Source organism: Hypanus sabinus, chromosome 4, assembly GCF_030144855.1.
Source record: "Hypanus sabinus isolate sHypSab1 chromosome 4, sHypSab1.hap1, whole genome shotgun sequence".
Taxonomy (NCBI): Eukaryota; Metazoa; Chordata; class Chondrichthyes; order Myliobatiformes; family Dasyatidae; genus Hypanus; species Hypanus sabinus.
In genome coordinates, this window is record NC_082709.1 from 146,238,236 (window position 1) to 146,264,007 (window position 25,772).

At 39.2% G+C, this 25,772-nt stretch overlaps 1 protein-coding gene across 8 annotated transcripts in view; it reads right to left on the minus strand.

The window, feature by feature from the left end:
• The window catches only part of slc35a5 (solute carrier family 35 member A5), a 53,806-nt gene that overhangs the window by 18,260 nt on the left and 9,774 nt on the right, over positions 1-25,772 (minus strand). For 3 of the 8 annotated variants that reach the window (XM_059968289.1, XM_059968287.1, XM_059968288.1), the window contains 3 exons: positions 14,267-14,413; positions 4,506-4,604; positions 1,898-2,031 (listed from right to left, as the gene is read on the minus strand). In XM_059968289.1, coding sequence (XP_059824272.1) covers positions 1,898-2,031; positions 4,506-4,604; positions 14,267-14,390 — 357 coding nt within the window. In that variant the 5' untranslated portion in view covers positions 14,391-14,413. The other 5 variants (XM_059968294.1, XM_059968293.1, XM_059968291.1 and 2 more) reach the window with 3 other exon arrangements.

Here is a 25,772-nt window from a genome sequence, read left to right on the forward strand (position 1 = left end):
GTCAGAAAAAGGCAAAACACAAAGCATAACTTTTTTTAGTTCAGGTTCACATGGACATAACAGGCTGAATGACCTCTGTTTTTGATGCTGTATGGTTCTGTGACACTCAGTAAAATGTTGAGGGTAAATCTGACAAAGACTTCTAAAATCATGACAAGTACAGGTAGGGTAGAAGGTCAGAGACTCTTTCCACCTTTAATATGAGAGGGAGAAAGTTTAAAGAAGATTTGCAGGGTTATTTTTCTTTAAACACAGACTGGTAAATGTATGGATCGTGCTGCCAAGGCCAGTGGTGGACACAGACAAGATAGTGATGTTTGGATGGTTAGCATGTGGACAGGTACATGAACATGCAGGGAATGGAGGAATATTGATCACACACAGACAGTGGAACTTTTAACTCAGCATCATGGTCAACACAGACATTGTGGGCCAAAGGACCTGTTGTTGTACTGTACTGTTCAATGTTCTATGCTGACAATTAGGAGCTTCTTCTTCTTATTGTGTTCACAGACAGTCCCTACATGGCCCCGCCAAAACTGGACATTTTTGAGCCTTGTTGTTGAACTTGGCATGATCTGCAATAGTACAGGGTTCCTCTAGCGATGGGCATTGTAGGAGATGTTGCAGTTTGTGGCTCAGTTCCACATTCAAAAGTTGTCCGGCTGGTTGTATATCCCCATTTGCTTAGTGACACCTTTGAATGACTTACACCAGTCCTAAGTCTGTTAAGCCACTTCCAGGTTGCCCAGTTGCAATTAGCTTTTGGGGGAAGGCTTTCATCCATTGGAATTTCCATAGTTTGGGGACTGTTTGAGACTGGTGAGCCGTCTTTCCACAAGGTGATGTGGGCTTCAGATGGGGTTGATTGTAATGGAACAACACTGTTCATGAAGCTCTTCCTTGACTTTAGGTGGCTGGGTGTAGGTGTATGACCATGTAGAGGGGCCTCTCATCTGATGTTTGACGAAGTTGTTCTTTCCTGCTGGCTACAGTTCTTATGATCAAGGGGAGCTATACTCACCAGGATATATAGGCTGTTGGTGTTTGTTGGTTTTTCAACAACCTGTGATAAGTCGGCAGCTTGCATTCAGAACAGCATCCATCTTCTTAGCATGAGTAGATCTTTCCCATGCCGGGCAGACATATTGGGCAGTGGAATAGCACTGGATTGCAATGTTTTTGAGCTTGCTCCCCAATTTGTGTTAGTGACCTTATTCAGGATGTTGTTTTGTGCACTCACTTTTGCCTTTGTCTTATTGATGTGGCTCTTGAAAGTGAGGCATCTGTCAAGGGGGACTCCTAAGTTGATAGGGTGCTAATATAAATCAATGGGATTTGCTGTTATGGGTAGCAGATACTAGTGAGAGCCCAATTTTGAGCAAATTTTATGTTTCACACAATGTGTAGGATACTAGACAGAAATTGATTTTGATCACCCAGTTTCAAAATAAATCACTTACAGGTTACAAATGGCAAGATTATAACAACTGCAAAGTCTTCTTTGCAGTGTGTAAACTTATTCCAAAAATAAGTTTCTAACCAAATTTGGACAAATTTTCAACTTCTATTAATATTTATTCCACATTGAATCTTCAACAGGTAGAATGAGGGATTTCATCTTTCAACTGCGATGTTTTTGATCCAAGTTTAATAGATAATCTAAAGTACCTTTTCTGACTAAAGATGATACAAATCACTTCAAAGTAGTTTGTGCTAATGTTGGAAATTTCTCATTTTTGTATATGACTAGGGCTCACAAAGCAGATAAAATAATGAGATACTGTTTCAAGATATTGGAAGCTGAGCTACTGGATGAGGAGCTTGGGTTTTCAATAACTGAACATAAATTCAAAAAACATATACCTTCTGTCATCCCAATGTAGTTTCAACTTACCGGCTGGAGGTAGGCCAACACATAGAAGATAATTAAGTTATCCACAAAGTAGAGAAGTGCTGGAACAGACCATTTCATAAGTTGAAAAATGCTGCGCCTAGAGGAACATTTCAAATCCTGGCAAGTCCGACCTTCTGAAAAGAAAAAGAGTATCATTTTCATTAATCATAAAACATAATTTTTTCAGTATTAATCAAGAAGTAATATGGCAAACAAATGCAGTAACAGGAGTAAACTTTAATCTTCATTAGATCAAACTGACACATCAGATAATTTTGAGAATGAAAATGTGATGTATTCATGGCAGTTCCTTGAATAACACTAAGCGATCATTGCGTTCTTGTACTTGAAACACCAGAAGTCAAATGCAGGTACAGTAATTATTTCAGAAGACAAGGCAGATGGAATATAAACATAGGGAAGTTTAACAACACAGCTTTAAAGAAAGTCTGAAATTTGAGGGTACACTTGCATTGAAGGCAGTGCAGAGAATGCTTACTAGATTGATTTCTCAGGTAGGAAGAGTTGTTTTAGATTGGGTCTGTACTTCTCTAGAGTTTAGAAGAATAAGATCTTTAAAAAAATGCTCCGACATAACTAGTTGCAATTGCTGTCACCAGGGTTTTGGTGGAAAAATTTAGAACTCAAGTACTGTAATTTAGAATCAAAATTAGATTTTAGGATTAAATATTGAATTCAACAGCTTCACATAACTCATTTTTTTTCCTGTATGGATCAGAACTAATTAGTAGTTAGTAGGCTACTTGGCTTCTTAAACCTGGCCCATTGTTCAATATGATCTTAGCTGATCTGCCAAGGCCTCATCTCCTCTATGCCAGTTCCACCACAGTGCTCAAAACTCTGATCTTCCGAAAATGTATCTACTCCCTTTTTAAATATTTTCAATGATCTAGCTTTCTCAAACTTTCTGAGTACAAAATTCCAGAGGCTCACCTCCAGAGATTCAATAGAGTTATAGTTACATGTGTTTTGTCTTCCTACGAATTTGTTTTAAATTACTAAACCCAAATCTTCCAACCATGTCCATTTTCCCACTAGTGGAAACATCTTGACATCCATCCTGTTGTATTCCTAAGAATCTTCTGTCTCAATTAAGATCACTTCTCATTCTTCTAATCTCCAAGGAATATACTGTATAACTTCTTTTGGCATTCACGACAGAACAAACCTCTCAACCCAGGAATTAGCCTAGAAAATCTCTTCTGGACAGCTTCCAATGCTAATATATCCTTTCTTAAATAAGGGGACCTAAACTGTCACAGTGCTCAAAGTATGGTTTCACCAGTATTTTGTGCAATTGTATCAATACTTTGATATTTCCAAACTTCAACTTTCTTGCAATAGAGGCTACAGGCTCCACCTGCTGCTAACTTTCTGTGATTTGTATACATTCCTCTCTATTTTGCTTTTTTGCAATCTTTCTCCTCTTAGATAATAATCTGCCTTTGGATTCTCTTACTGAAGTGCAAGATTTCACACTTTACTACATTAAACTTCATTTTACAAATTTTGACCCACTCATTCAGCATTTCTCTATCTTATTGCAAATATCTCCATTGCAACACATCTTCCAATCTGTTTTCATGTCGTCGGCAAACTTGGATCCTTTTTCTGTTTCTTCCTCCAAGTCATTAATATAAATTGTAAATTCAAGGGTTAAGAACAGATCCTTAGCACACTCCATTTGTTATATCCTGTTAACATGAACAGAAGCCATTTATTCTGATTATAGCTACAAACAAAATGCTGGAGAAACTCAAAATGGATCAGGCAGCATCCATGGAGGGAAATGGACAGCCTATATTTCATACTGATATCCTTCATCTGGACTGAGATAACCAGCATAACCTTTTAGAGCTTGCTCCACCAGTTCCCTTCACCACTCTCTACTACCTCCGTTCTATCTTTCAGTACAGATGAAGACTCTTGATCAAAATGTTGCCTGTCCATTTCCCTCCACAAATACTTTGTGACTCCTCCAGCATTGTGTGTTTGTGTGTGTGTGTTGCTCTGGATTTTTAGCATTGCAGAATCTTTTGTGTTTATACTTGCTGATCTGGTGAGTTCCTGCAGCATTTTGTTTGTTGCTCCAGATTCCATTATCTGCAATCTCTTCTGTCTGCAGATATTAACTTTATAGAACTACATGTACTTGTTTTTTGTCTTCCTTCCTTCTGGAGTAATTGAATCATATTTGCAATTTTTCAACCTCTGGTATCTTTCAGAACCGAAGTTCAATCAATTGCTCTGCTACTCTGCAGATGCTTCCTTTAAAACCCTCAGGTTGCAGGCCATTAGGGAATGCCAATTTGTCTGCCTTTACTGCATTTAGTTTCTCCAATAACTTGGCCCTCATGATATTTATTGCTAAAAGTACTCTTGTGCTGTTTGAAGCCAGCTCATCAGCTAACTTTTGATCTATCATGTTTTCTCCACTATAACAAATGATGGAAAGCACTGATTTAATAAATGGGATATTTTCTTGTTTCACATTACTTAGTCAACTAAATGTCCTGCACTAATCCTCAAAACACTTATACGATAACCACACAGTAATACTGGAATAAAGACTGACATTTAAACTCACCTTTTATTATAACTCGTAGTGCTAGAATGCAACAAAATACCAGTTTTACAGTCTCTGCACATACATTCACTGTGGCTGGTAGGTAGTTGTACTTATTCTCTGAGAAATTTAAAAAGGATTTGGATTAGTTATCAAAAACTGTACAGTCAATATGAATTCTCAATTTGAGAATTTAACAAAAAACTGTTCTGAGCAACAAAAATGCTGATTAGTAATAGCTCAGCAATTAATCAGTATTATGCTTTACTTGCAGATTTCAAAACCAAACTTAGTTATCCTTTGAAAAGGATGTGTAAGTACATAATTTTAAAATAAACCATTATTGCCTCAATGCTCGTGAACCTGCAGTGTAAGTGGTAGAGGCTCTTTTAAGCTGCTTACAATGATTCTTGCACCTTTCAAGTTATATCCTTATTCATCCATGACGTGCAAATTCTATTAAGACTTTTGACACAGATTTCATGTCCTGCAAGATCTGGCCATGAGGAAATAGAAACATAAATTATCCAAGTCACTTAAAGTATAATGGATAATATCAGCACTGTAAACCCCCCCCCCCCCCCCCCAAGAAAACATGTTTGGAATAGACTCAAAGTTAAAATGTACGTGTAGATTCAACCAAACACTCTAAAGAAACAGACTGGTTACTCAGACAATTGATTTGACTTCAAATTAGCAATTACTCCTAAAACTTTAGGAAATGTAACATATTAAGTGTAGCTGTACCTAATTACGTTTAACTGAAATTTAATAAACTTTGTCTTACTATTCCATGTGTGTCTTTACTATACGCCATAGTTTAATTCTGGACAGGACTCAATGATACGACCTATAATATTTAACCCCTGAAGCATGACTCATTCCAGCAGCTCAAAGCAGCCATCTATGCAGCTTTAGAATAAGTTACTCTACAAACTGATTATAATACTTCCTCAATAGAGGATGGCATGGTAGTGTAGCAGTGAGTGTAACAGTTTACAGCGCTAGCAATCAATGACTGGGTTTCAATTCCTGTCTGTAGGGAATTTGTACATTCTTCCTGCGACCACATGGGTATCCTCGGGTGTTCTGGTTTCCGCCCACATTTTCAAAGATGTTCAGGCCAGGGTTAGTAAGTTGTAGGCATGCTATGTTGGCACAGAAGCCTGGTGACATTTGCAGGCTACTTTCAGTACATATTCGGACTGTGTTCCTCATTGACACGAAACAAAGCATTCCACTGTATGTTTCCATGTACATGTGACAAATTAAGCTCATTTGTAATCAATAATTTAGGTTGATAATCAGCAATTGCAGGTCTCTATTATTATTTAGTACATACTCAAATACACATTGTATTAACTCAATGTCTAAAATCTATTTGTGATATGCTCATTCTATCAGAAAAATAGATAGTTTATGTTTAACACGGCAATATACTTTTGCTATACTTCGTTGTCATTAAGAGATTTTCAGTTATAACAATTTAAATCTTCCATCAATATAAATGAGGAAAATGAAAAAAGCCAAGATTAGATTCTGCTGATCTTTAGCATGGATTTTTTTTCTTTTTTTAAAAGAGCTGACTGCTAACTGCAATGCAAGTATCATCTCTCTCCTCAAAAAAATCAAGAATGAGCTCACGGTCATATAATGACGCAACTGATTTCCATCACTGACTGAGCAATGAGTTCTGGAAAGAACTGTGAACATACTAGGCCAATGGGATAGATGTATTTCACACCCAGCCCTGCAGGCTTATGCCAGGGAAGAATGGGGTATTCAGCATGATCCTATATAGTTGAATAGGGTTGACAGTTTTGATATAAAAGATTTGTAGAGGTAAGATTTATCAAATTTCTGGCACACATTATGTTAAATCATTTAAATTTAACTGCTATTAAATTTCTGATCAGAGTGATGTCAAAAGGTCAACAAAAACAAAGAGCAGGAGCAGGATGCAGCACCTGAGACCTAGTTGCTGCTTGCTGGCCACTTCAGTTCATAAGATGTCCTTAGCAGTATGGCCCCAAGCTCAAATGGACCTGCAAGTAAGTGTGATACAGGAAAGGTGCATATGCCAATTCAAATCAATCATAACTTTTATTTCATGCCTGATTTTTTGGGACAATATTACATTTGAACACTAGGTGGCAGCTAAAAGATCAGTCGGTGGGAATGAATAGGTCACAGGGTAAGAATCTTAGAATGAATAAACTTAATTGTCCATAAGAATTACTAATGGAAAAATCTCAGTGCAACAATTAAACAAGATAACAACAATATTTTAAAATAATTTCAGTTGATGCTCAATTTAAAAAAAAAATCAAGCTACTTAATTGTATTGTTCTTAAATTTTTGGTCTTGTACCAACTTGGGAAAACATTAGTTCAGGGACAATGAACACAAATTTCTTAATCTAATATGTTTGATGTGGATTTTCAAATTGACCATGCTAAAATTATCTATTTATTGCATATGTATATAATTTATGGCCCCTCTAAATTGAGAAGTCACCATATAATGCAACATTTGCTGTAAAGGGTATCAGAATTATTACAGTGCATAAGAATCCAGCTTACCTTTGCAAGAACAATTTAGGACTATGAGATTTCCTGTAGCCTGCTACTTTTCCTTTCTCAGGTTTTGCCTGGTTTTTAAACTAGCTTCAATATGTATTCTGTGTCAGCTACTTAAAACTGTCTACAGTATTACATGAAGTCGTCTCGTGTAAATTCATACATTCTATCTTAACACAATTCCTTAGGACATCTAATAGGAGAATGTTTTCTTAATAGTCACTAGTCCTCCTTAATGGCACAGTCAGCATTGGAGGACAGATCATAACCAAACTCAAGTTTGTCGCTGACATTGATGGGCTTGCAGGAAGTTAAGATGAATTGGCTTGCCTTGTGAACTGTCTGGACAATACATACTAGGTATGGTATGAAGATCAGCACAGAGAAAACCAAAGTGATGAGAAACAGTGAGGAGCCGATCATGATCAAAATCACAGTCAGTGGACAAGAACTAGAGTCTGTCAACCAGTTCAAGTATCTTGACCCCATCATCAACCAAAAAGGATCAAAGCCTGGTCTATAAGACACAAGACATAGGAGCAGAATTAGGCCATTTGGCCCATCAAGTCTGCTTCACCATTCAATCACGGCTGATCCTTTTTTTTCCTCCTCCTTAAGCCCATTTCCCAGCCTTCTCCCCGTAACCTTTGATGCCATGTCCTATCAAAAACCTATCAAACTCTGCCTTAAATATACCCAACAACCAGGCCTCCACAGCTGCATGTGGCAACAAATTCCACAAATTCACCCACCTCTGGCTAAAGAAATTTCTACCCATTTTTATTTTGAATGGATGCCCCTCTATCTGGAGGCCGTGCCTTCTTGTCCTAGGCTCTTCCACCATGGGAAACATCCTTTCCACATCCACTCTGTCTAGGCCTTTCGATATTCAAAAGGTTTTAATGGGATCCCCCTTAACCTTCTAAATTCCCATTCATAATATGATTAGGAATAGTCAGCATGGCTTTGTGAAAGGCAGGTCATGCCTTATGAACCTGATTGAATTTTTTGAGGATGTGACTAAACACATTGATGGTGGCAGAACAGGTGATGTAGTGTATATGGATTTCAGCAAGGCATTTGATAATGTACCCCATGTAAGCTTATTGAGAAAGTAAGGAGGTATGGGATCCAAGGAGAAATTGCTTTGTGGATCCAGAACTGATTTGCCCACAGAAGGCATGGAGGTCAGTGACCAGTAGTGTGCCCCAGGGATCTGTTCTGGGACCTCTACCCTTCGTGATTTTTATAAATGACCTGGATGAAGACGTGAAGGGATGTGTTAGTAAATCTTCTGATGATACAAAGGTTGGAGGAGTTGTGGATAGTGTGGAGGGCTGTCAGAGGTTACAGCGGGACATTGATAGGATGCAAAACTTGGCTGAGAAGTGGCAGATGGAGTTCAACCCAAATAAGTGTGAGGTGGTTCATTTTGGTAGGTCAAATATGATGACAGAATATAGTATTACTGGTAAGACTCTTGGCAGTGTGGAGGATCAGAGGGATCTTGGAGTCCATAGGACAGTCAAAGCTGCTGAGCAGGTTGACTCTGTGGTTAATAAAGCATATGGTGCATTGGCCTTCATCAATCATGGGATTGAGTTTAGGAGCTGAGAGGTAATGTTGCAGCTATATAGAACCTTGATGTGGAAACCCTAGAAAGGGTGCACAGGAGATTTACAAGGATGTTGCCTGGATTGGGGAGTGTGCCTTATGAGAATAGGTTGAGTGAACGCAGTCTTTTTTCCTTGGAGCATCAAAGGATGAGAGATGACCTGATGGAGATGTGTAAGATGAGAGGTATTGATCGTGTGGATAGTCAGAGGCTTTTTCCCAGGGCTGAAATGGCTAGCACAAGAGGGCTCAGTTTTAAGGTGTTTGGAAGTAGGTAAGTAGGAGATGTCAGGGGTAAGTTAGTTAGTTTGTTTTTGTTTACGCAGAGAGTGGTGAGTGCGTGGAATGGGCTGCCGGTGAAGGTGAATCCGATAGGGTCTTTTATTAGACTCCTGGACAAGTATACGGAGCTCAGAAAAATAGAGGGCTATGGGTAACCCTAGGTAATTTCTCAGGTAAGGACATGTTTGGCACAGCTCTGTGGGCCGAAGGGCCTGTATTGTGCAATAGGTTTTCTATATTTCTATGTAAATTCCAGTGAGTACAGACCCTGAGCCATCAAACATTCCTCGTATGATAACCCTTTCATTCCTGGAATCATCCCTGTGAACCTCCTCTAGACCCTTTCTAATGCCTGCACACCTCTTCTAAGCTGAGGAGCCCAAACAACAGCAATGCTGGAGAAACTAAACTATCTGGAGAGACAATAACATCGTTCTCAGATCCAAGTAGAAACTCCTGCATGCACTGGTGCTCTCCATCTTCTTGTATGCATGTGAATCATAGACTTTGACATCAGAACTAGAAAAGAAGATCCAGCCAGTACAAATGAGATACTTCATAAGGATCCTTGGAAACTCATATACAGACCATGTTTCAAACGACACAGTACGAAGAACCATCACCCAGCGCCTGAGACACTATGAAGTTCTACTGTTCACAGTAAAGAACAGGAAATCGAGATGGTATGGCAAATAACAAGATTAAGTGGAGTCTCAAAGACCATTCTTCAGGGAATGGCGCAGGGGAAAATAAAAAGGGGCAGACAGAGGAAGGAATGGGCAGACAACATTGCAGAGTGGATCAAAGAGAGCTTTGCCACAACATAGGCACTCAGCTATGCTCTCAAACGTGAGAGATGGAGGCAACAGCTGGAATGCCTATCTGTACCTCGCCCCTATGATTCAGATAGTTTGAAAGATCCATAACCGTACTCTTCCTTTCCCCTTCTCTAATGAAAATACTTAACAATTAATATTAACTTTTCCTTTAAAAAACTTTAATTCTCCATCCAACTGATAATTTACATCAAAATAATTGGTTGTCTCCTTTAATTTACATTATATAAATTGAATCTATATTCTTTGTGGTTGCCAACAAATTAAATTACTGCACATTAATTAACAGCTACAGCACCAAACCTTAGCATGTACTTTGTTTTACAATTGCTTCCAACAATTCCTCATTCTTATTATCACGTTTAATTTGCCACTATAGTAATACAGGTACTGCTTTTGTTTTCTGATTCTTTACACAAACACTCTCCACTGCCCTTGCAGAGCAACATGTTCAAAGCTAGGCAGAGAACCTCGCCAATGTCAGCACATCCTTTCTTAAGGGGCCCAAAACATCTCACAATACTCCAAGCAAGGCCTCACCAGTATCTTATAAAACCTCAGCATCATATCATTGCTTTTATATTCTAGTCCTCTCAAAATGAATGCTAACATTGCATTTAACTTCTTCACCACCAATTCAAACTGCAAATTAACACTTATAGAATTCTGCATGAGGATTCCCAAGTCCCTTTGCATTTCAGATTTTTTAAACTTTCTCTCCATTTAGAAAATACTCCAAGCTTTTATTCCTTCTCCCAAACTGCATTACATACACTTTCTAACACTTTCTGCCACATCCTTGCTCATTCTCCTAATCTAAGCCCTTCTTCAGCCTCCTTGCTTCCTGAGCACTACCTGCTCCTCTATCATCCATAATCTTGGCCACAAAGCCATCGGTTCTGACATACAGGCAGTCCCTGGGTTACGAACGAGTTCCGTTCCTGAGTCCGTCTTTAAGTCTGATTTGTATGTAAGTTGAACAGGTACATCCGGTATTATTTAGTGTCAGTTAGTCAAACGTTTGTCTTAGTATATAGTATATATTTTACCTTTCTATGCATATAAAACACTTAAGAAACATATGCATTTCAATAATTAAACCACTGCGTTGCTTAGTAATAATTGTAGCTTTCTTCGGGATAGGGCCTGTCACATGCTCCATTATTCTCACTTTATCCTTTACCTGTATCCTTTAAAGTTGATCCGATCGTTGACCAACTGTAGCCTAAAGCTTTTCCAATGACCGATGGCATTTCACCTCTTTCCAATCGCGATCGTTTTCCGTCAACGGAACAGAAAACTGCAGATTTTATGTTCTATCGCTGAGCAGCAGTGAATCGTCTGATTGGCCTATCAGAGTTCTCTTTAGGAACTAGATGACGATCAGCATTTCTGATCTGGCTATTATTCATGATCACACTTAATAAAAAAAATACAGCAGCAGCCGCAAGCGGCGGATCTTGTGCTGCTCCAGGTCCTAAAGTCCACCTGCACTGAGAAAGTTTAAATGGGGCAAGTGGGGGTGGTGCTGACTGGAAAAAGGTCAGGGTGAATCTTGCTAAGAAATATTTAAGCCAAATACAAAGTTACACACTCAACACAGAGTTAACTGCAACAAATTAAAATGGCGGATGGTGTCGTGATCCGACTTAAAATGGCGGAAGGCATTCTCCTCCCTCCACTCGTAAGTACCAGTTGTCCATAAGTCGGACGTTCGTAACTCGGGGATTGCCTGTACAATGTTATAAGAAGTGATCCCAACACCAACCCTTGTGGAACACCACTAATCACCAATCAGGAAAGGCTCCCTTTATTCCCAACTCTTTGCCTCTGCCAATTAGCCAATGCTCTATCCATGCTAGTGTCCTTCCTGTAATATCATGGCTCTTATCTTGTTAAGCAACTTCATGTACAGCACCTTGTCAAAGGCCTCCTGAAAATACAAGTACACAACATCCACCAATTCTCCTTTGTCAATTCTGCCTTTTATTTCCTCAAAAAATTTCAAAAGATTTGTCAGGCAAGACTTTCCCTTAAGGAAACCATGCTGACTTTGGCCCATTTTTCATGTCCTCAAAGTACCCCGAAACCACATCCTTAACAATCAACTCCAACATATTTTCCTGTCTTCCAGAACCACACTGGAATCTGTTGATTCTTGAAAGATCATTATTAATGCCTCCACAATCTCCTCAGCAATGTCTTTCAGAATCCTGGGCTGTAGTCCATCTGGTCCAGGTGACTTATCTACAATGCCATCAGACCTTTCAGTTTCCCAAGCACCTTCTCCCTAGTAATAGCAACCACACTCACTTCTACCCCCTGACAATCTCAAACTTCCAGCATATTGCCAGTGTCTTCCACACTGAAGATTAGTGCAAAATACATATTCAGTTCTTCCACCATTTCTTTACCCCTATTACTACTTCTCCGGTGTCATTTTCCAGCAGTTCAATATCCACTCTTGCCTCTTTCACTCTTTATAGATCTGAAAAGAACTTTTGCTGTCCTCTTTGATATTGTTGGCTAACTTACCTTCATATTTCATCTTCCCCTCCCCTACAGCTTTTAGTTGTCTTTTTTCCAATATTCTAATTTTCCACTAATTTTTGCTCTATTATTTGCCCCTTCTTTTGCTTTTGATTTCCCTTGTCAACCACAGTTGCATTATCTTGTCTTTAGAATACTACTTCTTCTTTGGTATGTATCTACCCTATGGCTTCCAAGTTGTTCTTGAAACTGCAGTCATTGCTGTTCTGTCATCAACACTGTTAGTATCCCATTCCAATCAACTTTGGCTAGCTTCTTTCTCATGCCTCTGTAATTCAGTTTACTCCTTCGTAATACTGATACATCAGACTTTAGCTTCTCCCTCTCAAACAGCAGGGTGAAGACTATCATATTATGATCACTACCTCTTAAGATTTTCTTTATCTTAATCGGTTCATTACACAACCAATCCAGAACAGCTGATTCCCCTAGTGGGCTCAACCACAAGCTGCTCTCAAAAGCCATCTTATATGCATTCTACAAATTCTCTCTCTTGTGATCCAATCCCAATCAGATTTTCCCATTTACCCGCATATTGAAATCCCTCATGACGATCATAACATTGCCCTCTTAACATGCCTTTTCTACCTCCCATTGTAACTTGTAGCCCACATCCTGGCTACTGTTCAGAGCCCTGTATGTAACTCCCATCAGGATCTTTTTACCCTTGCTGCTTCTTAACTCTATCCACAAGAACTCTACACCTTCTGATCTTATGTCAACTCTAAAGATCTGATTTTGTTTTTTAACCAACAGAGCCACACCACCCCCTTTGCTTACCTACCTGTCCCTTCGATATAATGTGTATCCTTGGATGTTAAGCTCGCAACTATAATCTTTTCAGCCATCACCCACAACGTTACCTGCCAAATTCTAATTGCACTACAAGATCATCTACCTCATTCTGTATGCTGCGTATATTCAAATTTAACACCTTCAGTCCTGTATATGTCACCTTTTTCAATTTTGTTCCCCTTTTACAACTCAACTCATCCCACTGACTGCAATTTTGCCCTATTATCTACCTGTCTTTTCTGATAGTCTATCTACACACTGCCTCTGCTTGTAAACCAACAGCCTTATCCTCAGCCTAATCACTTAGGTTCCCATCCTCCTGCCAGATTAGTTTAAAGCCTCCCCAACAGCTCTAGCAAAGCTGCCTACAAGGATTTTGGTCCTTCTTGGGTTCAGGTGTAACCAATCCCTTTTTTACAAGTCATACCTTCCCCAGAAGAGATCACAATGATCCAGAAATTTGAAACCCTGATCCCCTGCATTTCTCAGCCAAATCATCCTATTCTTACCTTCACTGCCGCACGGCACAGGCAGTAGTCCAGAGACTGCTATCCTGGAGATCCTGTATTTCAGCTTCCTACTTAGCTCCCTAAATTTTCTCTTTAGGGAGGACCACCTCAGTTTTCCCACCTATGTCTTTGGTACCAATATGTACCCAGACTTCTGGCTGTTCACCCTTCCCCTTTAGGATACTGTGATCCAATCCAAGACATTCCTGACCCTGGCATGAGGGAGGCAACATTCACTACCCATTGTTTCTCCCATCAAACTCTGTTTCACTGTACTCAGGCCTTTTCACTCTTCCTTACGATATCTAATTGAATCCTAAACTTTCCTGAATGCAGAGATCTGCCTTGGGTGGCCTCCTTTAACTGTGTTGCATTCTACAGCAGGTTTTTCACCAATTTGACTGATGGCTGGAAGAGTTTTAGAAGTGTATACAAACCCTCTATTTTCTGTAATTGTGGGTCATTTCCCCCCCAACCATCTTGCAAAAATTCACCCCCACTTCCTCCATTTTAAATGATTATCAACTGAACTGGTAGCTAGAATAAAAATAAATCTCATAAGGCTAAAGTGGAAATTAGGATTTTGTGATTAAAAAAATATAGAAAAGTTTGGGCACCATCATTGGCAGAAAACTTCATTAAGAGAATCCGACTGCAGCCGAGGATGACATACAATGCACCCAGCATCAGTGTATACCCCAATGAGCGGGAACATGAGAAAGCACAACATTTGGTTCCCATTTCCAACTCCAGTCTTTTGTCACCTGTAAATAACAAAATACAGAAAAGAACTTATTAACTAAAGAAGTTGCCAATGAAAAACACAGTTGTACAATTCACCCTTAAAGAAGATTCAGAATGCAAGTTATTTGATACACAGCAATTTAACTTACTAAACCATATGAGTTATTTGATACACAACGACAACTTAAGTTACTAAACTATACAGACCAAATAAGTTTCTAAATCCTTGTTCTTTGGTTTATACTGAAATACATGTTAGTCTGATTGAACACAGGAATCTTAAGTGTTTTCCTTGCTGAGGAACTGGGAATTTTACAGCGAGATATGATTCAATCCAATAACCACTAGCATCATAATATAAACACAAAAACACAAAATCAGGAGCCTCCTGATGAAGGGTTTCAGCCCGAAACGTCGTCACTACCTCCTCCCATAGATGCTGTCTGGCCTGCTGAGTTCTGCCAGCATCTTGTGTTTTTATTTATTTCCAGCATCTGCAGATTCACTCGTGTCAGCATCATAATACACATAGCTTGTAATTACATTATACTCTATTATTCATTATTTTCTGTAATTGTTTAACTGGCACCTATAGACCATATAAATGTAATGTTGTGACGTCTGCATAAGTCCATCATGTTTAAAGCACCAACATTTGGGAAGGTCACTAATTTAAGTTGGAAAAGTTGATACAAAACAGGATTTTATACACATCACGAGGGAAGTTAATATTCTTATTGGCACGTGTCATTAGAAATAAATGACTTCAAAAGATAACATACAATAATTAGATATCTAAATCAATTCTGGTGTTATCTGGTATGCTGTGTGTCAGCACTATTCTTTAAATATAAAGATCAGCTTTATTTATCACATGTATATTGAAGCGTACTGTGAAATGTTTCATTTGCGTCAACGAATGACCAACACAAACCAAGGATGTACTGGGGACAGCCTACAAGTGTCAGCATGCTTCTGATGCCAACATAACATGCTTACGACTTACTAACCCTAACCTGAATGTCTTTGGGATCTAAGAAGAAAATGGAGCACCTGGAGGAAACCTACACGATCTTGCAGTGAGGTACAAATTCCTTACAGACAGTGGCAGGAGTTGAACTCCAATTACTAATCACAAGTGCAGTAAGGTGTTTCACTAACCACTACACTGCCATGTCATCCCTGCCATACATAACACAATGCACAGTTTACTATTCTTCTGTCAAAGTGAAGCCCTTTCTGAAGCAAAATTGATTTTATTGATCTTTAGCTATTGAATTGTCTTTTATCTGTACCAACCACTGTAAGTGAAAGTGAGTCTTCACTAAAAAAAAAATCAGCAGATAGCTTTATATCACCCTTATATTGTAATCTATTATAGTCACACATAAATGACAATATCTAATAACTTAGGGAAATAAATTTATTTGTCAAAAATAGAACCACAGGATGGTTATAACATGAATGGAGGCTATTTGGCAGATTGAGACAGTTTCAAATCAATATAAAAGCAATCCAAACAGCCCCACTCTCCCCACCACCCTGTAATTTATTTCCTTTAGTACATTTAACCAGCTTCCTTGTGCATGTTAGAGTTCAATCTGCCTCGACTACTATCTCTGCCAGTACATTCCAGGCACCAATCTTTTCTTGCACTTGTTTCACTTTAGTTTTGGTTCATTTTGTCAATGACCTTCTTTCTACATACCCTGATTCCTGACCTGTCAATAACAATAGCTTTTCTTTTTCTATAACCTTCATGATTTTAAGTACCTTGATCATAAATTGATCTTTTCTTTGGTAGGCAGAATCATCCTGGCTTTTCTATTCAGTTCATGTAACTGATCTCACTCCTGGACTCATTTTAGTGAGTATCTTCTGAGCCCTCTATAAAACCTTCGTATAGTTCCTATTTTTTTTGAACAGGAATGCAATCAATAAGGGCATTCTGACACCTGTCTTCTTTTCCTTATTTTCCAGAATATTTTGTATCGAGGAATATCTAGTTCTGTTCTGCCACAGCATTGTGATCAATAGCAGTTAATTGTCTGGCAGCTCCCCAACCTTCAGCCAACATAACTACAGTCCAAACCTACCATGGTACTTTATTTCTTGCTTAGATAATATGACTCTCCCAATCATTCTTGCCTCTTTCTGGCACCGCCTTATTGTGCCCATCATTATTATCAAATTAGTTTAAAACATTCCCAATTATGCAAGCAAATCCAAAGGCCCATTGATCTCACTTCTGTTATAGTGTCATCATTTGTCTTGTAGAGATCCCAATTCCCTAGAACCCACAATACCCCAGAAACAAAGTCATCTCTTTAGCCACACATTGATTTGTGCTAACCTCCTATCTCTATACTCCCTATGTTGTGCACCAGACTGCAAATGGAGATTACTACTTTCTAGGTCTGTTTTTTATCTTAAAATTTACCTGCATATCCTCATTCTGTTTTCTGCTTATGTCACACTGGACAACAAAGATTTTGCTTCCTGGATACCTTTAGGTGTGTCTCATGAATTTTGGGCTACTGATCATGAAAATCACCATGAAATTTCCCTATCACTCACCATTTTGTTAATAAACTTATGTTTATTATTTCAATTCATAATTCAAGCCAACTAAAATGTTGCCTACAATGTAAGCCGGAAAGTTTCCTATCTTGTCCAGGCATGCTTAGGCAGCGTGGCTGCTGCATGGCAGGATGGGTTTTAGTAATAATTATTGGGTTCAGGATATAAGGACGGAATTTGCTACCACCAGGCACAAAAATTTCTATGAAGGATTTTGATATTTGAGACAGATGCTTCCCAGAATAACTGATGCCAAGATTAAGGAAAGCATTTTTGTTGGTCCACGAATCAAACAGGTCATCAATGACAGGCAACTTGAAGAATTTCTAGTGGGACCAGAGAAAATCACATGGAAGGCATTTAAGAAAGTTGTTGAATTTTTTCTCGGCATCCACAGAACATCAAACTACATGCAGCTGGTTGAAAGCATATAAAACCATGAAATGCAACCTGTCACTAAAGATTCATTTTCTGCATTCTCATTTAGACTTCTTCCCTGCAAATCTTGGTGCTGTTAGTGACAAGTGTTACGAAGGTGAAGCAACTCTGAAGGGTACAAAGTCGCCCCCTCCTTTTTGAGAATCGCAAGATCGCTATTATTTCGGGTCTGGGACCCAGGAAATGAGAGAGATACACATCATGAGAGAGGGAGACGCAGAATACACAAGGTTTGGAATGTCGCCTGACATCAGCGGAATGGAACCACTGACTACTGCTATTGTCTCTTGGAGAAGGAATTGTGTATTGAGTACTGTACTATTCATTAAAACCCCTCAGGGGACAACCAAAGTGGTCTGGTTGAGGGATTGCATCATCCCAACCTGACTGACATCTGAGACCCCGTGAGTAAGGATAAAAGAGGGGTCTGGGGAACACCCCTTTAGGCACACCAGGAGAAACGCTAGAAATCCCATGACAGCGTTTTATAGCGAAAGCCAGTGGGGGCTCGTGTGCATCTTCCCTTGCCTGGGTGGCGAGCTCACCACGGAAGAATGGTTTAGCTAAAGGAGAGATCACACTTGAATGGCCACGACAATGAGACACCTGACGGATCAAAATCATAAAGGAAAGCCGGCAAGTTTTTCTCCTAATCTCTCTCTCTCTCTCCAACAAAGTGCAACACAACGATAATCAAAAGATGGCAGCTTGTGGAACTGCAGTGAACTTTATATTTCCATCAAACAATACATTATCCCTAGACAACGACAGAGCTTATTTCTTATTGACTATTATTATACCCACACTTTTAGGTTCAGTATTGACGACGTACATTATCTGTATATTTGCATTGATATTATTTTTGTGTATTTTTACTAATAAATACTGTTAATAAAGACTTCAACAGACGTCTCTATCTTTGCTGGTAAGTCATCCAGTTACGGGGTTCGTAACACAAGCATGGTGAAAGATTTCACCAGGACAATGCGGTCATGGAGAAAAGATACCAGGGCAACTGGAGTCCATCAATGCTGGTGAATTATTGTTGGACACTTAAGCGAGAAGCCTCAGACACTGAGTACAATTGAAAATCATTAACAAAATATTTTTAATTTAGTTGAACTATTGCAAAGCATCAGCACCATTACGCAATTAAACACATTATATTCAATAAATGTTAATTTCTCCAAATTCCTACGTGATACAAGTAGTCTGAAATTATATTTGTGTTCATCTTCAAACACTCTACCATAAACAAAAAAAATTCCGAGGAAGCAACTCTAGTGAAAAAAACTTGTTGTCCAGTGTTACTGGTACCAACGAAGATCAAAAGATGGCTGTTCACCATCTGTCTCCAGATATTTCTGCAGTGGCTCACTAATATCCTCAACCCTGTGGTATGAAGAAGGATTTATAATACCTGAAATCATGTCTACAGCTGAGGAACAAATGTCTGCTTCCCTTAACTATTAAACTCCCTTTAAACTACAATAGATTCCAATTAATCGGGGCAGCAACTTATCTTGACAACTCTTAAAGAAGAAAACCTAATCAAGAAAATCGCTGGACTCCCTTCATTTAGCTGGGACACTAAGCCACTTAATTGGAACAAAAGACCGTTGCCAAACAGTTTCTAACTAGCGTCAATCTCATGCACTTGTGCAGCAGTTAGACACTACACTATGTTTAGAGCAGTTTTTAAATAGTGTCAGTTGCATGTGTTTAAGTTCAAAAAGCAGTGATTTTTGTCTCTGACAGTTGGCGAAAATAAGCAGTAAGACAATTCAGAACTATTTCTACTCACTGCAGCTTCAAGCATTCAGGCTTGGAGATGCAGAAACAGCCGAGAGTGAAAATGAAACGATTTCACTACTTCAACAAGTTAAAAACTATGAAGGATTTGAAGAGATCTTGAATCAACTTGAATGCTACAATGAAAATAAAGATTCGGATGATGCAATCATCAAAAGCATTGTATGAAGGCAGTCCATTATTTGCACTATGTGTCTGTGCTATTTTGTTCATTTACAGTCAATCAAAAGAACATGGCAGTGTACACTGGATGAATTCCTCTGTCGATAACCATTAGGAGCTAATACACAGTTTTACAGTAACGTGATAGAATTGCTAGTTCGTCTTTTTTATACCTTTGTAACTATTTCCATGAAACTTTAGCTAATTGGGCCAAAACGTACTGGTCCCAATGTATCCCAATTAACAAGAATCCACAGTATTGCTTTTTTGACTTTTCTCCTCCCTCTCTGGACGTAGAGGGAGGCCACAAATGTGCCACAATTTTCAACAACGGCACTGCACATGGAAACCTTCATTTACCAGTAGTCAAAATCTGATCTCCTGAACTGCTTGTCTACTGTTCTTAATCAGTTTTTCTGGCAACATCCTGTATCACCATATATTCAGCTTCACAATGGAACACAACAACATTGGCTGTTGTTCAAGCTGAAACATCTGGAACTGTAGATTCTCTGCTGAAACTTCTTGCACCTGTAGTTGACCAGGACCCAGGATCTTTGAGTTCTTAGTTTTAGATGCATTGCCATGCAAAAATTTATTAAATTAACTCAATTAATGGAGAGAGTATAATTAAAATTATTTTACATACCGATTTACTTAACTTAAACATTTTTATTATATCCCCAATTCTTTACTTAAGCTATATGGTGGTTTCAATTCACTAGGCCTCTGTCTCCTACATTTACAGTCAACATGGATTTGTGCGTGGAAGGTCATGTTTGACAATTCTTATTGAAGTTTATGAAGAGGTTACTAGGAAAGTTGACGAGGGTAAAGCAGTGGATGTTATCTATATGGATTTCAGTAAGGCCTTTGACAAGGTTCGGCACGGAAGGTTAGTTCGGAAGATTCAATCTTTAGGTGTTAATATTGTAGTAGTAAAATGGATTCAACAGTGGCTGGATGGGAGATGCCAGAGAGTAGTGATGGATAACTGTTTGTCAGGTTGGTCAGGTTGGCCCGATACTATTGGTGTGCCTCAGGGATCCGTACTGGGTCCAATGTTGTTTGTCATATACATTAATGATCTGGATGATGGGGTGGTAAATTGGATTAGTAAGTAGGCAGATGATACTAAGATAGGTGGTGTTGTGGATAATGAAATAGGTTTTCAAAGCTTGTAGAGATTTAGGCCAGTTAGAAGAGTGGGCTGAAAGATGGCAGATGGAGTTTAATGCTGTTACGAACGTGCCACAACTCTGAGGGGCCGAAGGGTACAAAGTAGCCCCCTCCTTTGTGAGAATTGCAAGATCGCTATTAATTTGGGTCTGAGACCAGGAAATGAGAGAGAATCCTCAAGGTTGGAATGTGTCCTGTCCTCAGCCAGACAAAGCCACGGATAACGGCCATTGTCTCTTGGAGAAGGAATTGTGTATTGTGTACCGTACTATTCATTGAAGCCCTCAGGGAATGACCAGAGCGGGCTGGTTGAGGGATTGCATCATCCCAACCTGACTGACATCTGAGACCCCGTGAGTAAGGATAAAAGAGGGTCTGGGGAACTACCCCTTCAGAAGCACCAGGAGAAACGCTAGAAATCCCGTGACAGCGTTTAATAGTGACAGCCGGTGGTGTCTCGTGTGTGTGTCCATCCTTGCCCGGATGACGAGTTTTCCATGGAACGGCTTAGCTAAAGGACCAGCTACACAAACAGAACTCTCGAAGGATCGACATCATAAAAAGAAAAAGCTGGCAAGTTTCTAAAATCTCTCTCCTGACTCCAACCAAAGACTGCAGCCTGAATGAACTAAGTGACTTTGATATTTCCATCGGACAATACATTATCCCCTAGACAACGATACAGCTAATTTCTTATTGATTATTATTATACCCGCACTTTTAGATTTAGTATTGACGACATATATTATCTGTATGTTTGCATTGATATTATTTTTGTGTATTTTTACTAATAAATACTGTTAAAAATAGTACCATCAGACTTTAACTGACATCTCTATCTTTGCTGGCAAGTGACCCGGTTACGGGGTTCATAACAATGCTGATAAGTGTGAGGTGCTACATTTTGGTAGGAATAATCAAAATAGGACATACATGGTAAATGGTAGGGCATTGAAGAATGCAGTAGAACAGTGATCTAGGAATAACGGTGCACAGTTCCCTGAAGGTGGAATCTCATGTGGATAGGTGGTGAAGAAAGCTTTTGGTATGTTGGCCTTTATAAATCAGAGCATTGAGTATAGGAGTTGGGATGTAATGTTAAGATTGTACAAGGCATTGGTAAGGCCAAATTTGGAGTATTGTGTACAGTTCTGGTCACCAAATTATAGGAAAGATGTCAACAAAATAGAGAGAGTACAGAGGAGATTTACTAGAATGTTACCTGGGTTTCAGCACCTAAGTTACAGAGAAAGGTTGAACAAGTTAGGTCTTTATTCTTTGGAGCGTAGAAGGTTGAGGGGGGACTTGATAGAGGTATTTAAAATTATGAGGGGGATAGATAGAGTTGATGTGGATAGGCTTTTTCCATTGAGCAGGGGAGATTCAAACAAGAGGACATGAGTTGAGAGTTAGGGGGCAAAAGTTTAGGGGTAACATGAGGGGGAATTTCTTTACTCAGAGAGTGGTAGCTGTGTGGAACGAGCTTCCAGTAGAATTGGTAGAGGCAGTTTCGATATTGTCATTTAAAGTAAAATTGGATAAGTATATGGACAGAAAAGAAATGGAGGGTTATGGGCTGAGTGCAGGTCGGTGGGACTAGGTGAGAGTAAGCATTTGGCACGGACTAGAAGGGCCAAGATGGCCTGTTTCCATGCTGTAATTGTTATATGGTTACATTCCTTCCATTTAGAATTTTTATTTGAAAGTTAATATCTAAACAGGTTATTCCATAATAATTTTAGATAGGTTGAAAGATAAACTAAGTTCACTAGTCTACCTTGAGCAAATTTAATAAAATAATGTTGCATTTATGTAACAACTATAATCTAGTAAAAGCTGCCAAGGCACTTAACAAGGGCAAAAATCAATAATTGAGTATTCTTTGCAACAAGACGGGATACATTTGGACAGATGGCCGGAAACGTTGGTTGCAAGATGGGTTCTCAGAATGCACAAGAGAGCATAATCTTTGGCCACTACCTCACCTTTTAAAAAAATATATAGTATTTCTGTTTCTACACTTCTTTAAAATCTATTCAATATATGTATACTGTAATTGATTTACTTGTTCATTTATTATTTTTTTATTTTATTTTATTTTCTCTGCTAGATTATGTATTGCATTAAACTGCTGCTGCTAAGTTAACAAATTTCACATGACATACTGGTGATAATAAACCTGATTCTGATTCTCTAATTGAGCAACATTTTAAACCTTATTTATAAACAAAGTTGAGGTGTTGTCAGATTGAAAACATTTAAAAAGCAGAAAGGTCAGGACAAAATGTGAAGACAAATGACATCAAATTTTTGAATGAGATTAATGGAGGATGGCAGTCCAACCAGGACTGAGTTCAAATGGTCACGTCTAGAAATAACAAGTGCAATACTAAGCATTTCAGGTGCAGATGACTCATGATGGATTCGATGTCAGGTGACATTCCTACTGTATCTAAATGAGGGAGTAGATGTATTTATCTCAGGATTAAAATCCACATATAGATTGCAAACATTCTGGATTATTTCAATATGCTAAAAAGGAATCAAGTTTGTGACGACTACCAAAACAAAATGGTCTTGGTCTTTCCTGTATTCAATTGGATATTGAATGTAGGACTAGCAGTGTGACAAAACAAAGAGAGTGCAGGGAGCCAGAAAGGTAGCAACATTAAGTTAAAACACTGAGGGGCAGTATATGGACAAAGATAGGTGCAGAGCAAAAATCCTTGGAAATCATTAGGGGCAATGTTTCAGGGATGGCAATGGAAGCTATTGTAGGCTAGTATCTGGCTCTGTGAAAGCAAGTAATGACAAATAAACTCTTCTAGGGCTTCCAGCTGGGTACAGGTATCAAGTTTAACCAATGCTTCGATGACATATTCTGCCACCTTCATCAGGGATGATGCCTGGGTATGCTTAGTATGGTGGTCCCTCCTGATTGGTTAGTCCTCATCCAATCAGGTTTCCACTTTCCCACCTTGCTTGCTATCAAACTCCAGTTCTTACTATGAGTGAGACCTTCGTCTTTGTGAAAATTCTTTTCCTCTAGTTTTATTTCAATGGCTTCTTTTACCAGGTGGTCCCAAAAGCCATTGGCAATGCACAGTAGTTTTGTGTCTAAGAAGTCAATCCTATGGCAATTGCAAATGCAAAGTTCTGCTACAGCTGATTTCACCATGGAATCCTGTAAATGCCAGCTGTTCTGAGTCCCAGATCATCTTTGACCTGCATTAGCTGTGATTTGAGCTTCCTTACAGATCTGTGGATGGTATTAATCTGCTATTTCTTCAGGATTCTGGCAATCCTTCCTTAAACCATGAAAATATACAAAGACGGGCAGTAGCAATGGGTTCCTCTTCATTGTTAGGTTTCCTGGATTTTCCATACCCTTTGATTTCCTTCACCTTGTTGCCATTTTTTAGGAACAACATGCATAATCGGCTTATTTCCTCATGGAAACTCTCGGTTTCCGAAATAACTTTCCACACAGTCAAAGTAGAAAAAAACACTCTACATTGGGAAGCATGACATTGGCTGTTATTGTTGAGGTTCCAGTCCGTGTGAGTATGTTTCTGATAGATACCCTTTCCAAGGCTACCATCCAGCTTCTGTCACATTAGATTGGATTGTCCGGGAATAGGAGGAAAGCATTCTTCTCCACCTCCATCATAAATTAAAGGTTTGGATATATGCTGTTCAGATGGTCGTGGAACTGTTATAGTACCCACAGTCCATGTGGCTACACTACAAAGACATCATTGACGCATCTGAAGAAGCATTTGGGGTGTAAGGGCTATGAACTCAGAGCCTTCTCCTCAAAGTCCTCCATGTAGAAATTACAATGTAAATGAACAGCATACATCCAAACATTCCATCGAACATTACAGTACAGTACAGGCACTTCAGCCCTCCATGTTGTGCTGACCCATATAATCCTTAAAAAAAGTACTAACCCACACTATCCCATAACCCTACATTTTTCTTTCATCCATGTGCCTGTCCAAGAGGCTCTTAAATACCCCTAATGTTTTAGCCTGTAGCACCATCCCTGGCAAGTCATTCCAAGCACTCACAACCCTCTGTGTAAAAAACTTACCCCTGATGTCTCCCCAAAACTTCCCTCCCTTAATTTTGTACATATGCCCTTTGGTGTTTGCTATTGGTGCCCTGGAAAACAGGTACTGACTATCCACCTTATCTATGCCTCTCATAATCTTGTAGACCTCTATCAAGTCCCCTCTCATTCTTCTACACTCCAAAGGGAAAAGTCCCAGCTCTGCTAACCTTGCTTCATATGACTTATTTTCCAATTCAGGCAACATCCTGGTAAATCTCCTCTGTACCCTCTCCATAGCTTCCACATCCTTCCTATAATAAGGTGACCAGAACTGAACACAATACTCTAAGTGTGGTCTCACCAGAGATTTGTAGAGTTGCAACATGACCTCTCTACTCTTGAACTCAATGCTCCTGTTAATGAAGCCTAGCATCCCATAGGCCTTTTTAACTACCCTATCAACCTGTGCAGTGACCTTGAGGGATGTATGGATTTGAACCCCAAGGTCCCTTTGTTCATCCACACTTTTAAGTAACTGACCATTAATCCTGTACTCAGTCTTCTGGTTTGTCCTTCCAAAATGCATCACCTCACACTTGTCCGGATTGAACTCCATCTGCCATTTTTCTGCCCAACTCTGTAATCTGTTTATATCCTCTTGTAACCTTTGACCACCTATAGCTCCATCCACAACTCCTCCAATCTTCGTGTCATCCGCAAACTTACTCACCCATCCTTCCACCTCAACATCCAGGTCATTTATAAAAATCACAAATAGCAGGGGTCCCAGGACAGATCCCTGCGGCACTCCACTAGTTACCAACCTCCAGGCAGAATACTTTCCTTCCACAACTACCCTCTGCTTTCTTTCTTTAAGCCAATTTTTTATCCAAACAGCCAAGGTTCCCCTTATCCCATGCCTCATGAATTTCTGGATGAGTCTCTCATGAGGGACCTCGTCAAATGCTAAAGTCCATGTAGACCACATCCACTGCCCTACCCTCATCAATTTCTTTTGTTACCTCTTCAAAAAACTCTATCCGGCTTGTGAGACACTATCTTCCCTTCACAAAGCCACGTTGACTATCCATGAGTACTCTGTACTTCTCCAAATGCTTGTAGATCCCATCTTTAAGAATACTTTCCAGTAG